This window comes from Rhinolophus sinicus, chromosome 2, assembly GCF_057876585.1.
Source record: "Rhinolophus sinicus isolate RSI-liver-muscle chromosome 2, RSI-T2T, whole genome shotgun sequence".
Classification (NCBI taxonomy): domain Eukaryota; kingdom Metazoa; phylum Chordata; class Mammalia; order Chiroptera; family Rhinolophidae; genus Rhinolophus; species Rhinolophus sinicus.
In genome coordinates this window covers 10,641,500-10,658,120 of record NC_142502.1, presented here as the reverse complement: position 1 = coordinate 10,658,120, position 16,621 = coordinate 10,641,500, and the positions used below count along the sequence as shown (strand labels likewise).

Sequence of the window (16,621 nt, the reverse complement as noted above, 5' to 3'; positions counted from 1 at the left end):
TCTTTTGAAGAAAAAAAATTAATATAAGACCAGGTTTTATATTGTATTATATAAGACCTGGTCTTATAGTAAAAGAAGACCGGGGTCATATATTAATTTTTGCTCCAAAAGATGCATTAGAGCTGATTGTCCAGCTAGGTCTTATTTTTCGGGAAGCAAGGTAGGTTTAAAAAGCAAAAAATGACTGAACCATCCAAAAATAGTGTTTTTAATGGCTGCAAGGAGCTAACCAGCATCCACTGACCATCTGTCTGTCATGGGTGCTTTACATGCTTTCTCACATCCTTATAACATGTTAACTAAGAACTACTATCCCAATGTAACTATTCCGAACTTCAAAGGTTCTTTGTCTGTTTTATTAGGGCAAGGTCATCTAGAAAAAAAAAATGCAAGAGAAGGGGCTCCAGCTCAGGTGTCAATTCTACAACCAATCTTTCTTTTGCCACAGATCCATGCCTCTCAGAGGATACAAATGTGATGCATTACCCACAAGCATTATGGAGTGAATTTAATATTCTCATTTTTAAAAAGGAGAGCTATGACAGTAGGCAGGTCAGTGACTCAGCCCTCAAACTTTTCAGGCACTTTCAAATATAAAGGAATAACAAAGAGGCACCGTCAGCTCACTAAAGCTTAGGTTTCCATCTTGTTGTGCTCCCACCTGAGCTGCTCACCTCAGACAAGTACATATCTTAATTTCCCTTCATATTGGTTCCCATAGAAGAGAGAATAGTATTTAGATTCTGGAATTCACTTCTGAGGGTGACTGGATCATACTGAGATATTTCCACATATCCACCTGAGGGTGAATAAAGGCTCACATGAGAAAATATATGTGATTTTTTTTTTTTTTTAATAGAAAGACCTAAATTTTCAGTCCTGAGAATGAAACTTTGTACCTGGAATATGGGTAATGACCCGCAGAAAAGAAATTTAGAGGTGGGTAAGCTTCTAAACTCTTGTTGTAGGACCTTCGTCCAATTAACAGATGAAAAAACTGAAGCTGAGTTCAGCTATTTTACCCAAATTCATATTGCAACTGGCAGAATAAAGGCTCCATATCTAAGAAACAAAACATCTTAGTCGAGCGTTGTGGACGAGACCTCTTGTAACTGAAAATGAACTACTTGGTGTGATTTACTGCTCTTTTTAGCTTCTGAAGAGGGGCCCAAATAGAATGAAATATTAAAACTTCAGAAATAGTAAGTCCTCCGACAGTGAATTAACAGACACACTTGTAATACATCTTATTCTTGCAACCTCCTTTTATTACAGAAGGGAAGATCACTAAGAAATGGTGGTAGTTAATTAAAACTCATCAAACTGCGCTCAAACTGGAGAATTTTAGTGTACATAAATTCTACCGCATGAAAAGTGACTTAAAATAGGGAGCGGGAACGTGAACAGGAACATGTTAGTTCCTCGCGGACAAACTTTGCCTTGTTCACTCCCACTTGCAGCCCCAGCACCAATACAGAGCTTGTTCAATATGCATTTACCGAAGGAGTATTAGCGCCCTCTAGGATTTCTCAGGCTCAAGCAAACGTTTCAATGACAAATCCTACGAGTGATACTTCTTTTCGAGGTGTTACTGATAAAATCCCTGCACTAATTTAAATTCGGGTAACTTTAAACTGCATGAAAAGCAAACCTAATCAGCACGTGCTGTACCGGTTCATAGTGTTAACACCGTGAGATTCGACTGTCCACAACCCTCTACGACACGCGTACCCTTCCTCCCCTAGGAAGGCGTCTGCACAACCCGCCTGCACGAGCCCACCGCAAAGTCCCGAGCGCGGGATCCCGTGAGCACACAAGGGTTTCACGCGTCTGCTGGCCATGGAGTTCTTTTTGCACGAAGTGATGCAAGGACCCGACTAAAGGCCGGTTGTACACCTGTGCCTGACCGTGGTCACCGGCCCGCAGGGTCCGCGCGAAACGCCCCGGCCCACGCCCCCATCGACTTAGGGAAGACATGCCGGGAGTACTGCTAAGCGATCCACCTGTTAGCCTCAAGTCCAGGAGAAAATTCTGGGAGAGCTGCTTCACCGCTTGCAGTCTGAATAACTTAATGATTTCTCGAATCGTGGGCAACGGCGGGAGACGGAAAGTGCTCAGTGTCCCAGAGGCAGCCATGAGCCACCGCGGGAACGTCCTGGCCTCGTACAGGTCTTTCTCCGCCGCTCAGACCGCACCGGCGGGGGAGGAGCCTGGGAGCACTATGGCCCGCCTCCGAGCCCTTCTCATTGGTCGGACCTATCCCGTCGGAAGCTATAAGCGCGGACAGGAAACTCCGGCGGAGCGCCTGAGCTACTTCCGGCTAAGTGCGGTGCAGGCTGGGTAGGTGCCGTTTTTCTACACTTGTGGGCGGGCGGTGGAGGAGCCGGTGGGCCAGGCCTGGCGGGGCTGTGCCGTGGCCCCAGCGGCCAGGAGGGCGGGGCAAGGCGGGGTCTGGGCGGGATCCCGGAGGCCGGATCGGTGGAGCCCAGCCGCCCGCCGGGGTGAAGTTCTGGCTGAGGGTCGTTCCTAATGCTCTTCTGAACAGTTGCGGGAAAGCTGGTGAATGGAGTAGTAGAGTCAGAACTATCGGTTGCCAACCATTCTGTCTTACGATTAGATAGATGTGTTTAGAACTTCAGCACTGTGAGTGCTGGACGGCAGTTTTCTAACTTCTCTCAGTCTTAGTTTCTTCGTTGGTTAAATGGACCTAATGTCTGCCTTAAGACTGTGAGCACTGAATGAGGGCGGCCACCTGGCGTGCAAATGCTGAGCAGAGTGCAATGCCTGGCGTGTGGGAAGCCCGCGACCGCCGGCGGCTGTTGCTGCTGTCATTCCCTAGCGAGCGAACGCATGCGCTCAGAGGGCAAACCGCGCCAGCACAGCGTGTCGGTGACAGGGCCGCGGTGGAATCCAGCTCCAGGCGCCTTCACGATGCACCCGTCAGTGATACAGTGAGAAAAACCGCCTCGTGTGCTACTTTAGGAAGGGTGTTCGTATACGTCGAATATTCGTTTTTGAACCTTGCACTAACAGTCTTGTGAAATAAATAGGGTCTTACTAGCCTGAGTTTAGAGCAGAGGAAACAAAACTCGGAGGGGTGAAATGATGAAATTGACAAAGCTAGAAAATTGTAGAACCAGATCCCGTCTAAGCTCCCTGACATGTATGGTGGCCTCTCTTTCTACACATCTGCCTGTGCGCTGAGCATTGGTTGCCAATCCTTGTTCACTTCCCCAAATTTTCTTATTACCCCTTCGTGCTTCAGGTATTGCAGCCTCTCCTTTAAGTAACTGGAAAGCCAAGGGTGAGCGGGAAGAGACATGATGATACTAGTAACAGGAAACATTCATTGAGTGTTTTCCAAAGTACCCAGCTTCACGGCTGAGTGCTGTACCACTGTTACCTCATTGAGTGTTACAGTTTGCCGTCGGCTGCACAGCTAACAAGAGGTGGACTCAGGATTTGAATTCACAAGTCTGCCCAGAGCCTGCCTGTTAAATAGTGCAGTCAATGTGGAGAGGTTGTTTGACTTGGCTGGGATGTACATCCAAGTCCAGAGAGAAGGCTCAAGTATGAATTCTGTCTTTCCGTTACACCAGAGGAAACAACAAAGCAAAGAAAGGTAATAGGATCTCTCTGATCGATGGGAGAATTTACAGGGAGAATAACCCTGGTTTTTTGCAAATTGTTGCATTGATCACAAGTGAGTCTTAATTTTTGTTTTTGTATTTCTCAGAGTCGTAAGTTGAAAATAAAGCTAATGGGAAACTGCATAACTATGGGTGTGATATGAAAACAAGGCGTCTATTGAAATCCCAGTGGAAAACCCAACCACCTTCTGTTATAGCTATCTTAGAAGGAACTGTGAGGTAATCTGACACACCTAGCTTTAGCAAATTGGGATGTAATTTTCACAGAGGTGAGGCGATTTGCCCAGGGTGGCATAGACATGTAGATAGAAAGCCTCAACTCTTGGTTCAGAGCTCTTGTTGTAACCACAACACACTACACCCGAGAAGGCACTCATTCACGATTACGTTCATTGTTTCATTTACTCCTCACAACGGCCCTATATGGATGACGTTATTATCCCTATTTTACCATGAAGAAATAGAGATGAGGTCATTCGACTTGCTCAGGGACACATAGCAAAGTACAGAGAGAGGATGTCACTTGAGTTCTTTCTTTTCTGAGTTCTGATCTCAGGGGCCACACCCATGAAGTATTAAATTTTTAAAGTTAATTATTTAATTAATGTATGTTAATTTTATAATGTTTAAATATATAGAATTTGAATCTGAGTATAAACTTTAATCTTTTCATATGACTAACTAAAATCCAATTACAATAAATATACACAAAGCTGCAAAACCAACACAAAAGATGCATGATGTTAAATCACTGCTCTCAATGCAGATGGGTGGGATTCTTTTTTTAAAGTTCAGTTTACCAGTGCTGTAGTGTGTCATGTAATGGTTGGATTTTCTCATCAGTTTCTTCTGGACCCAAACTATCACCAAATCCATATTCAGAAATTTTGCCATTGTTGCTTACCTGTCTCTTGGCGGAACACGGAAACTCCATTATAAGTCGGCTTGCATCTGTTTTCATTAGCTTGGCAACAACTGAAGTTGAATTACTTGGCACTAATGCCATCATGAATACACACGTTGCATGGCAACTGTCGGGAGAATGTTCAGATGATCCAGAATGTGCTCACATGAACTTTTTAAAAGATTAGCACCAACATAAGAACAAAACAAAATTTAAAAAAAAGAGCAAAAACATTTACATGGAGAACTTGTGTATCCCTGAAAATATGTCCTCAGACCGAAATATGAGAATTACTGTCTTATACCATACCATCTTAAATAACCAACATTTGTGAGGTTGTGCCCTATTATTTATTTACAAAGCAGTTTCCCATGTTATTTCACTTAATTCTCGTTTGAATTCTGTGATGTAAATTTACAGAGACATTCAGTGAGCACTGTTACAGTGCTAGTATATGAGTGTGCAGTGGAGTCTTAAATTCGGATCTTCTGACTCTATTCTTTTACTTCTGGAATGTGTTAAATAATTGTTGAACTGAATAAAAAATTCCATCTTAGGAGAATCTTCCAAGTTTTTAACAGTTCTTGAGATCTTATTTTTATCATAAATATCTGATTCTCAGTCTCGTAATTTTCAGAAAATTATTCATAATTCCTCGCAAAGCCTATGAAATCAGCAGGGGGTGTTTTAGTAGTGTATTTTACATATTAATGCAAATGGTTTTATCCCTTAAAAGAGAAGTATGCAGTTTCATCAGTTTTGAAGCTTTGAAGTGTCTGCTTCATCTAGATACAGATTTTAATATGCTAAAATATTGTAATTAATACAGAAATTACTAGCGCCACCTATCAGTAAACATGAAGAACTACAAATGGTTCATACTAAACTAGAATGCAAAATTCTAATTTGCACAAATCCCAGAATGGTTATATAGGAAAATTACTTATTATTATAGTATTTACTTTAATGAAAATGCATATGTGACTTTATTTGGCATAAGTAATTTAGTGTCTATTTATAGAAAAAGCGCTAATTCTTAAAGGTTGTTATTTTACATTTCCCTGAAAGAGACTTGTAAGTCACAAAGAGCAGTATCTTCTTGCCACGTGGGAATTTTCAGAGAAAATTAAATGTGGCTTAGAATTATCAAATTGAACTTTATAAAATAATTATTGTGATATGTAAAGTGCCTTTTTCTGATAGTATTTTATAATTCTGTATAATATGACTAAATGCTCTAGAGAAATATTAAGAGCTGCATTTTACACATATTTAGGTTTTTTTTGTTAATGGCTGTTTGATGCCCACTGTTCACAAAAGAATCTAGTGACCTACGTAGAGGGAAGAAGGAAATACATGATAATTCTGAGCAGACTAAATGCTTATTTTGTGGGGATGGAAGCAGGGTAACTTATGGCAAGCAACACAGGTTAATTGCCTGAAGAAACCGTGTAACAGTTTCACTATTTTTTTAAGTGTAGTGTTTCTCACTAGTCCAGGCAGTATTTGAAAACCTGCTGATTATCCCCAAAGATCTGTGAATTACTGTCACGTCCCCTAATGAGATGATGAGGACAGGCCATCCTTCCCACTCAGGATGAGCTGACTCAGGGGTTTTTCCTACACAACAAAACAAATCCTTTTGTGAATGAAGAAAGAGTCAGCATGTGCCAAAGGCACTGAAAAACTAATTAACCTTTATTATATTAGTAGTTTATTAGTTTATGTCTCAACATTCAATTGAAAAATGATTAAGAATTAATAAAACTATGAATATGAATACACTTGGATTTAAGACTTTTCCATGCAATTAAAAATTGATGTGGGAAAAAACTGTTGAAAGAATGCGGAGGCTCTGGGTTCAACAAGTAAATAGGTCTCTATGTCATCTTGGTGACAGACCCCCTACCTCCCCAGCAAAGGGACTATGGGTGGACTATTCAGTATGGCCGCATCTATTCCTTCTTTCTGAGTTCTAGGTCCCCGGTCCTTGCCCATCTCTACCTCAGTCCCCAGAGAGTGTAGGTCTAGGCCCTCGGAGGAAGGCATCGCTCTTGTGTGCACACCTGGCCCGTGATGCACACTCTTCTCTACAAGGGAGTGATTTAAACTCATTCACAGCAACTGGCTGCCCATTCCTCCAACGGAGAAGGGGTAGGTTAAGATAAGAAGCAGAAGAGTGGGCCGGCTTCCTGAACCTTGTGGAGGGGGTCCAGAGCAGGTGTGCAGGCACCTTCCCATGTCCCTCTTGGCCCCCCCCCCCGGGGCCCAGTGCCTGCAGACTGCTGTTGGACTTAGTGACTTCCTCTACGCTAGTACCTCTTCCGCTCCCCTAAATCATCCCAAATTAATGCTCTCCTCACTATTCTCCAGAGTACAATGTAAACCATCATTCCCCTAGTGAATTCCAGCTATTGAATTAAATGACGTAGAGCAAGCTTTCTTACTGTTCCCCAGAGGTGGCTATGTTTCTCCACTTTGGGAGCTAGCACCAGCCCGACATCCTGGTCTACAGTTTAGGTTGGCAGCTTTCCTCCTTCACCTAAGGTGAGAGTCTAGACAGGCAGTTCCTGCTTCAGGGAACAGAGTAGATGCTCACAAGGTCGGGGAGGGCAAAGCTACTGTGAACCCTCCCATGTCAGCCTTTGAAGACGAGGAAGGCATCCTGGAAAGGGTGAGAATAAAGGAGAGTCTGTGGCTCCCAGCAATCAACATAGCCTGCATGTGTCGCCTATCTTAAATAAATAAGGAAATCATACACCTTTTGAGTCAACAATCCTCATCAGCTTCTGCTCCATGTCCAGCCCCTCCTCGCAGCCAAACTTGTCCAGAGTCCAGTACACCTGCTGTTCTGACTCCCTCACTTCCTGCCCAGTCTTCAGCCTACTCTATCCTTGCTTCTAAAACCAGTGTCATCAAGGTTCCCAAGGACCTCGATGTCTCCAAATCCAGAGGACACTTACCTATTCTCACCTTACTCAGCGTGTGAGGGATAAGTAGATCTAGCAACACTTACTACATAGCTCGCTGAATGCGAGGTGCCCTGCCCACGTAGACTATTTAAACATGCGCAACACATTCTCCCCTTTTACTAATGAGGAAACTGAAGCACTGAGAAGTTGAGTGTCCAAGTTCACACAGCTCTTCACTGACAGAGAAGGAGTTTGAACTTGGACAGTCTGACTGCGGCGTCTACACACTTCCACTCTGGGCTGGGTTGACTCACACCCATGGCGGGCAGTGTTTCAACCTCTTTTGGAAGTGCTCCGTTCGCTCCACTTCTTCCACAACTCATGTCTTTTGTCCTTCTCACATGCTGACTTCTCTTCCTCTACCCAAATTCTAGGTATATGATTTCTTGGCTCAATCCAAGATCCTCTTCTTTCTTTCCCCTGCTTCTTCCCAGGTGATCTCATTAATTTTTATGGATTTAGTGCCACCCTTATATTGATGCTTCTCAAATTTATATTTCTAGCTCCGAACATGCACGTATGACTACCTGCTTTACACGTCACTGGGATGTCTCTCAGATATCTAAAACTTGATATGTTCAAATGGAGTGCTTGCTCTTCTCCATGAAACTTTGTCTCCCCACAGACTTTCTCATACAGTAACTCCCCAAAACTGGGTCTATCTCTTCCTTCCCTCAGCACCCACATCTCATCGCCATCGGCAACTCCTGAAATCCCATCTTGACAATAGATCTCACACTTGACTTCCACGCTCCATTTGCACAGCCAGCATCTTCCATATACTTTCCTATAGCAGCCTCCAATCTTCTTGCTCTACAATCCATTTATATTCATCAGCAAAATAATTTTTAAAAGTGTAAATTGGCTCATCTCAGTCATCTGCACACAGTCCTTCAGGGGCCTCCCATTTCATTTAAAATAAAAATCCAGTTCCTTGTTATGGCCTTAAAAAGGGAAATCTGACCCCTGCCTAACTCCATCCTCATTTAGATCCACCTTCCCAATGAATGACCACCATGCTGGTCTTCTTTGTTCTTCAAACATGCCAAGTTCTTGCTTCCTCTCTTTTCTTGCACATGTAGTTTTCTCTGCCCAGCATGATCACCTCCTCCTTCAGCCTGCAAACATGAATATATTAGCTTGCATGGCAAAGTGAACTTAAGGTTGCAGATGGAATTTAGGCTGCCAGTTGGCTGATTTTAAGACAGGGAAATGATCTGGATTATCTGGGTGAATCCAATGTAATTACAAGCGTCCTTAAAAGTGGAAGAGGGAATTGGAAGAGAGACCCAGAGTGATGGCAGCATGAGAAGGGTGTAGCCCAATGTTGCTGACTTTGAGGATGGAGGGAAAAGTTTGAGAGCTGAAAGGGTCAAACCTTCAAGGTATACAGAGCCTCTCTAGAAGATGGGAAAGTCAAGGAGATGGATTTTCTTCCAGAGCCTCCAGAAACACAGCCCTTCCTACACTTTGATTTTAGCCCAGTAGACCTACTTCAGACCTTTGAGTTGCAGAAACTGTAAGATAAATTTGTATAGTTTTGAGCCAGCGAGTTTGTGATGATTTCTTACAGCAGCCATAGAAAGCTAACATAGTTTCTAAAACTGCAATGTGAAAGTTGTAATGGATAATTTATAGCATTACCAAAATTTTGTAATATTAAAATATTACAAAATATGCATTGTTATACGTCATAAGATAATACATATAATAAACCTTTGAAACCAGCACATTGAAAGTATTTCACAAATGTTTATTCTCTTCTTCTCTTTTCCTGTCTGAATACACTTATCTAGCTATATATAATCAACATATGAATTGTTAATACTCTCATGGTATTGAAATCAAATAACCATTAGAATGTAGTTCCCTTAATGTTGTAACATATGACAAAGTAAGCTCAGAGAATTGCCTGCCCATTTATTATTCTGTGACTCTCATGAAAGATGTTCCCTTCTGCAGATTTTTATTGAGTGTGGCTGTTGCATATTAACTCTGTTCTTTTGCTTCATTATTTAGAGGCATTGACAATTTTAACACCAAAGAATTATCTTAAGGATAGAATTACAAATGTTATACCTTGAAATAAATATGTCATTTGATCTTACTATTACCCAGTTTGAAAACTATTCATTTTAGCCTATTCCATACTTGTTTTGTTTTTTGGGGGAAGGGGAGGGTGAGGAAGGATGAGTGATTCTTCCTCCCCTTCCCCCCCACCTCCGGTTCAAGCCGCTGTTTCTCAGTCTAGTTGTGTAGGACACAGTTCCCTTGCCCATGCTGGTGGTATTATGAGCCTTGCGCCCCCCCACCTTCCCAGGCTGAGGCAGTCGGCGGCAGCACACAGCAGCTGCAGGCCACTCACGCTGGCACATGGTAGCTGGCAGCTCATGGCAGCTTTTGCCAACCTTTAGCTGCTCATGGCAGCCCAGCTTCAGGGAGAGCTGTTGTTCACAATCTTAGCTGTAGAGGGCGCAGCTCACTGGGCCATGTGGGAATTGAACTGGTGACCTCCGCGTTAGGAGCTGGCGCTCCAACCACCTGAGCCACCCGGCTAGCTCCGTGATTCTAATTAGGCAGAAAGGTTCAGGTAACAGCTCTTTATACCGAAATCAAATGTTATATAGTATAGTGGAATGTATACACAAGATGTTGTGACTGAAATACTGTAATTTTACTGCCTTAATACTGTAATAATACTACCTTTAAAACATTTGCAAAGGAGTCTTATGATGGAAGAGAGTACGGGAGTACTGGCTTAGGGCTATAATAGCTATGCCAGTTAATTTATACTGTATTATGTTTATGATATGACATCATGTCATTGCATGAATCATATATACATATATCTTATCACATTGGACCATATGTCGTATCACATATCATATAATTTACATATTGCTTATATCATGAGTTAAATAAGCTTTTGTGGTTTCATCCATGAATCCAACCATGACTTAAACTATTATTTCTATAGGCATTATGCCTCCTAAATTCTAATGAATTTACAAATAATTTGTCACAAATTGCCAAACTAAAGTCTGGTAACTGCCCCTGTCATTCTTATTCTCTTGTGCTTCAACCGGCAACCACTCCGTACTCTTCATATGTACTTGTCATACGTTTTAGACTGATCCACAGTAAAAAAAAAAATACTTTTGCATTATAACCCTGTACAGAGAACCCCTCCCCACACACAAATGTTTCATAGAACACTTATCCTGTATGTGATGTAATCTATTTTCTGATCTACTCCATTTTAAATCATTTCTTTCTTTTCTAAAAACTGATTGTTATAATATATTAGTTTTTAATGCTCAATAATGGATTAGATGATCTGCAGTTTGTCTTATTTTCTTATTGTCCCCTAAGCCTAACGAATGGAACATGGTATACTTTTCCGAGATCCCCACTAGTTTTCCTTCATTCTCCTGATGACTTGCTCTGTAACTCACATGACACATTTTTTTGTTTGTTTTTTAAGTTTTGGAAGTGCTAGCAGGGCAAGTCACTAGCAAATGTAGCAGGCAGGCAAAAGATTATATACTGTTTTCTCTCTCTTTTATATGTATTGATGTTGAGGCGTCTCATGGTACGTATCAATTTCTGGTATATGAAGCAGGACATAGAGCATTTTGCTGCTTTTCTGTTGTAAGCCTAAGGACGGATGGGTCACCTTCACTGTGAGAGGAAGCCTTGGAAAGAGATGGGCTCGGAGGTCTATATGAGTTAGGAGACTCTTTGTAAGACAAAGAATACAAGTTACGAATACAAAATTAGATATGAAAGTTAAGATTTATTTGGAATAAGGAAAAATTCACAAGACATGACAAATATTTAATGATAAAAAGCACTTTATCACAACATACAGAAAGGTAACCTAATACTTTTATTAACTAGCTACTTTCAGGCTTCTTTGATAATTTTCCCCCTATATTTTTGGGACGCAAACTCTATGGCTGCCTCTTCATATGATAATATTTAGGAATTTTTTTCGCAGAGGGAAGAGAAAGATAATTTAGTTTTCGCACTACCATGATGGATTAAAATTTGGTTTTTATGTTTGACAGTTTAGGAACATTTCTTGCAGCTTCCCAAATCGTTTTTGTTAATGTCATATACATTGTTAGGCTTGTTGTCAGATTTGGAAAACCTCTGTTAGGTTTTTCACATAGATGATCTGTATGTTTTTAGGGCATTCCAAGTTTCTTGTGCAGTGTTTAATTTTAAATACTTTGAATTGATGGTACTCATTAACCAGCTTGTCACAGGTGTCTTCATTGTAGTGATGTATTATGAGTTTATATTATATTAATTGATGTCAGTATTTGGTGTCACACAATCAAGATATTTAATTTTTTCCAATGCATTCGTATGATTCATTCCTCTTTATGAATTGGGTTATCAAACAGCCCATAAGCCTATTCATTACGTCTACTCAATTTATTTATTCCTCTTAGTAAATTACTGCTGCATTTGATATGATGAATTTTTTGGTTGCAATTCACATCTTGGTGGCTGTGAGTCAGAAAAAATTTCTGTTGATTTTATTGCTCTATATATCTCTGTTGCTTTTGTTTCTTACTCCATTATATTTTTATATACAATTTTTGTCTAAGCTCTTTTAATATATAAAATGTAAAGATGGGAGAGAGCACATGCCATATTTACACAAATCAGGAGTCTATAATTTTGCATTGGTTTTACTGAAATGTTCTAAAACATTGTTCCAAATTGCATTTAAAATGTGTATTCCTAACTCAAATCCCCTCTTCATCAGATCCCAAAGTGTCCTCTGACACCAGGATACGACCTGGAAAGAGACAACAGTCTTAACTGTGGTTAAAATGTCTCACTTTTGCAAATTTTACAAAAGCATAGCACCCTGTGAGTACATTTCCAGGGCCCATTCTAGAGCCTTGAAAGAAGCTTGTTGAGGGAAAGGTCTGACGCTTCACATTCCCAAGCTTCAGGGTCCATCTGCCCACATACAGGAATAAGGGCCGTACTGGACGACCTTCTGGGGACACTGCCATCAGAGGACTAGGCATGCCACCAAGGCCAAGCAAGGACTTCTTTACAGTATGAGCATTGTAATTTGTGTTGTAATTTGTGTTGCCTTAAAATCAGAGGCAAGGATGTGGATGGCGGTTTCTATGGGAGGTAATCCCAGGAAGCACAAATGAAATGGGCAACATGCAATGGGAAAGGGAGAAAGCCAATTACAAGTGGTTCAAGAGTAGTTTAATACTAGGGCTCTGGACAACTAACCCTCAGTCCCACTGAGGGCGCTTTGAAAAACTTTGGGAAACCCAATTCAGAATTTCCCGCCAGAAGCTGGGGAGGCTCCCACAGGGGAGGCAGGAAGCTGTCAGTCCCCCCGGAACCATGGCTGCAGGTGAACTCAGGAGGACATGGGGAGATGGGCACGAACATGCACCTGCTGTGGTGTGTGGACCCCATCCCACCTGAGAACTTAGGAACTCAGAGTCATTTAGAGTGACAAGGAATCTTCAGTGTTCCGTACTGTAGTAAGATGACCTAAGGTAAGAAGAGAGGGGGCTGAAAGACAGCGTGGAATCATTCCAACTTGCCAAGGAACGTGCTCTAATCCACGCAGTTAAATTCTAGAAGCAAGACGTTCTGAGCTAGAGATAGGTATTTTCTTTAAGCCAAATGAAAGCGTAGTTAGAATTTCTAATTCCCTCTACTTAAATTTATTAACTCCTAAGTATAAAGAACAGCAGTGAAATATCTTTGCATATACCAACAAGGAACAATTCATTCATGAGAATGAATTTTGCCTTTCTAAGTGCTCCTATGCTGTGGCCTTACTCATTTTGAGGAAGGAAAAACTGGACGACTTTATTCCCAGACGCTGTGGTCACCTATTAAACACTGGAAATATGGTAATTCAAGGGAGAAACATAAAACATTTAAAATGAGATTGGGCTAGTAGGAGAATGAAAGCCAGGCTAAGTGTTATATAGAGGTGGGTTCTTGTCCAAATTCAGTAAACTCTGTGAACCTGGGGAAGCCATTTCCATTCTCTATGCCTCAGTTTCCTCATATAGAAGGCTTGGATCAGCTGACCTTGAAATCCACTTCTAGGTGTGAGGTACTGTCATTAAAAAAATTAAGGGTGTAGCATGTCATGAGGCATAGGTCTTACTGTGGCATTGTGGGCTTGACGAAATAGGTTAGCCTTTTTTTGACCTTCAGTTTTCTCATCTGAAAAGCGTTAGATATTCTTTAAGGACAACTCTGCTAGATACAATCCAACGAAATACAAATGTGTGGGGGTGAAATCTGGAAGGATGCACAGAAGTAAGCGCAGCCTGGCCACTGGGTGGCGATCTTGTTCCATGTTAAGGAAGATTTTTATAGCTTTCACCAATGGTGCCAAAGTTTGAATTAACTAAGCATAGTGAAAAAAGATTCTTGAAAGGATACTGAAATAAAATCAGGTCAGCAAAAACCCAGAATTATGGAGGAATGACAATAAATAGCAATGCCAAATAAGAGACATAAAATTCCTATTGTCAAAGCAGTAAAACAGAGGGGTAGATGACAGTTGTGCTTTGGGTATTATTTAAAGGAATATAGGGAGAGGAGCACATTGTAAATTTATATAGTTTTTGAAACGCATGGTTTAAAAGTTACTCTGACATTTAAAGATTTAACTTGTAGAGTAACCTTACAAGTGTACAAGAGCATAAAAGTCTAAGCCTGCAAAGTCGAAAGCAAATCAACAACAACAACAACAAAACAAAAAAAAAAAAAAAGAAAGAAAGCAAATCAACGAGCACGTTATTTCTTTTGTCTAAATCTAAAGGAAATACACAAGGGAATTGTAATCCTGTTCCAATATTTTAATGTTAAAGAAAAGGAACCAATCAAGAAGTTTTGAGCTTTCTCACATTTTGGAGGAAAATGTGGTCTCCATAAGGCTGTCTGGCTCACCTTTAGAATTTTAGAACAATAGGTCCTGGAGTTAATGCCCTACCTACCTTGGTATCTGCAAGGCTTTGAGTAGAGGTCTGTTTCTGTGGAGATAAATGAGCCTCCGTCGGAATGCAGGGGAGGATAAAGGCTTTCTGATCAAAGCACTGCCCACCTCTATCTCTAGAAAAGGTTATATTCAAAAGAAAAACATAATCTCCCCAATAAAGCACCAGTGAACGTGAAGGGGAACACCCAGGGGCTTGAGGAAGAGGATAATGATGGAGAAAGCGGACCCTTGCATGACGCCTTACATTCCCCAATATTTCAAATCATGTCTCATACAGTAAGCTGAGGGGTGGTGGCCTGGCATTTTCCACCGCTGACTCCTCTGCTGTCTGCGCGCATGTTTTTCTCCCAGTTGCTCCTCACCCTCCCTCGTGAGGAGGGTTGGGGTGGTGGACATAGGTTTCTTCTGAAGGCCAGAGTGTGGGCCTTCTGGCTCTGGTTGCCATGGCTGCTTCCTTTCTCTCCTTTCCTTTGATACAGTAGCCATTAGTTTACATAATCCTCTCACAGGATGATGTCCCCATTCAAAATGAAAAAAAATGTTATATTGCTAAGTAACCTTTAATAATGCATAGCATTCATTATGCATCTGCTTAATGACACAAAGGCATTGTTTGCTCTATTTAAGGTGATAACAGCAGATCAAAGGCACCGAGACCAGAATGTACTTTAGAAAAGCCAGCAGAGACTGTGTGGAAATAATGCTTAGCATTTATGTCGCACTTTATACTCTCAAAGGATCCTGCGATTATTAATTAATTATCCCCCACAATAGCTCTATGAGGAAGGTCAGTGTCATTAGCTCTGTTTTATGGATGAAAACTCAGATAGCAGTTTAAGTGATCCTTCCCCGCTCCCCCCCCAAACATTCAAAGATCTCATGTCAAAGCAGACCCAGGAGAGGGGGCAGCAGGTAAATTATGAAGTGGCTGAAGGGTAAACAGACCAGAGGTGCCCCTTGTGGAGCTTTCATTTCCTTTGATCTGTGTTGAAAACCCTCTGAACAGAATTATGTTCTGGACTTGCGTGCTGCCTCCCCCTGTAACCTGGTTCCTCTTGTGTGCTTGTCTTTTCTATACAGGACTGCTTTGCACGGAATTTCATTACGTTTTCATTCATTCATTCATTCATTCATTCATTCATTCATTCATTCTTTCAATGAACCTCAATTAGGTACTTAATGTAGTTGAAATGGGTTAGAATAAGGAAGTGAAAAACAACTGATTTTTTCAAATGATTCTTGCCTTCAGGAACTTTATTTCCTAGGAGACACACACATACACCCTCCCTCCTAGGGGACGTCAAGGAGGAAGGAGTCGAGGCCCCTTGTGGAGGGAAGCAGCCCGCACTGAGGAGGTGATGCTCCGCCAGTCCCCCACCCGATGCCTGCCATTCAAGCAGTAGGGCCCCTGGAGACCTAGCGGAGACCAGATACAAATAAGGGGTCCTGAATGTTGGCTACTTGACTTTTTTGCCTTAGGCCACGCCTTCTATCGGCTAATCCCATAAACTCATATTCTGCAATGTTTTAATTATTTGTGTGAATATATTCCCCTTTTATAGGGCTATGAACAACTTGAAAATGTGAGCTAATTCCAGTAGCCCATAGCCTATGGTAGGTGATAATGGCACGAGGCGTCACCAAGTTTCAGTGCCCATTCTGTCCAGTGCTTTGTACCAAACATTGTACAATCTTGATCTTAGTTAAGCCTCGCACCGACCTTTGAGGCAGATATTGTAGAGCTCCTTTATTTTAATAGTGGAGGAAAGAGAGACTAAGAAAGTATAAACAATTTGCTCAAAGTCACATACAGGTAACCCCTGTATAACATGGCACTTCTATAACACGGTTCCGCTCTAACGGTACAAGAATTGGGGAAAACCCTCGCACAACACGGCATCGTAGAACACGGTTTCACGCTCACACACTTTGAGAGTTAGAGAAATCCCCGAACAACACGAAGCGTAATAAGAGCTTTTAAGAGCAAAAAATATCTCATTTGAAATTACAGAAATCCCCAAATAACATGGAATATAATAAAAGCTTTTAAGAGCAAAAGATATTTGAAATTTTTCATTTGAGC

At 41.5% G+C, this 16,621-nt stretch overlaps 2 protein-coding genes across 3 annotated transcripts in view; one reads left to right on the top strand and one right to left on the bottom strand.

Moving 5' to 3' along the window:
- Positions 1-2,214, bottom strand: part of TFB1M (transcription factor B1, mitochondrial) — a 53,951-nt gene extending 51,737 nt beyond the window's left edge. The window contains exon 1 of one of the 2 annotated variants that reach the window (XM_019749250.3): positions 2,004-2,214. In XM_019749250.3, the coding sequence (XP_019604809.3) occupies positions 2,004-2,136 (133 nt within the window). In that variant the 5' untranslated portion in view covers positions 2,137-2,214. Of the gene's footprint in view, positions 1-674; positions 777-2,003 lie in introns of those variants that run through there. The other variant, XM_074333737.2, reaches the window with a different exon arrangement.
- A 103-nt stretch (positions 2,215-2,317) lies between these two features.
- LOC148758739 (uncharacterized) overlaps positions 2,318-16,621 on the top strand; it is a 366,645-nt gene continuing 352,341 nt past the window's right edge. Inside the window, exon 1 of the mRNA XM_088795357.1 lies at positions 2,318-2,340. The gene's annotated coding sequence lies outside the window, so the exon portion shown is untranslated. The remainder of the gene's footprint in view (positions 2,341-16,621) is intronic.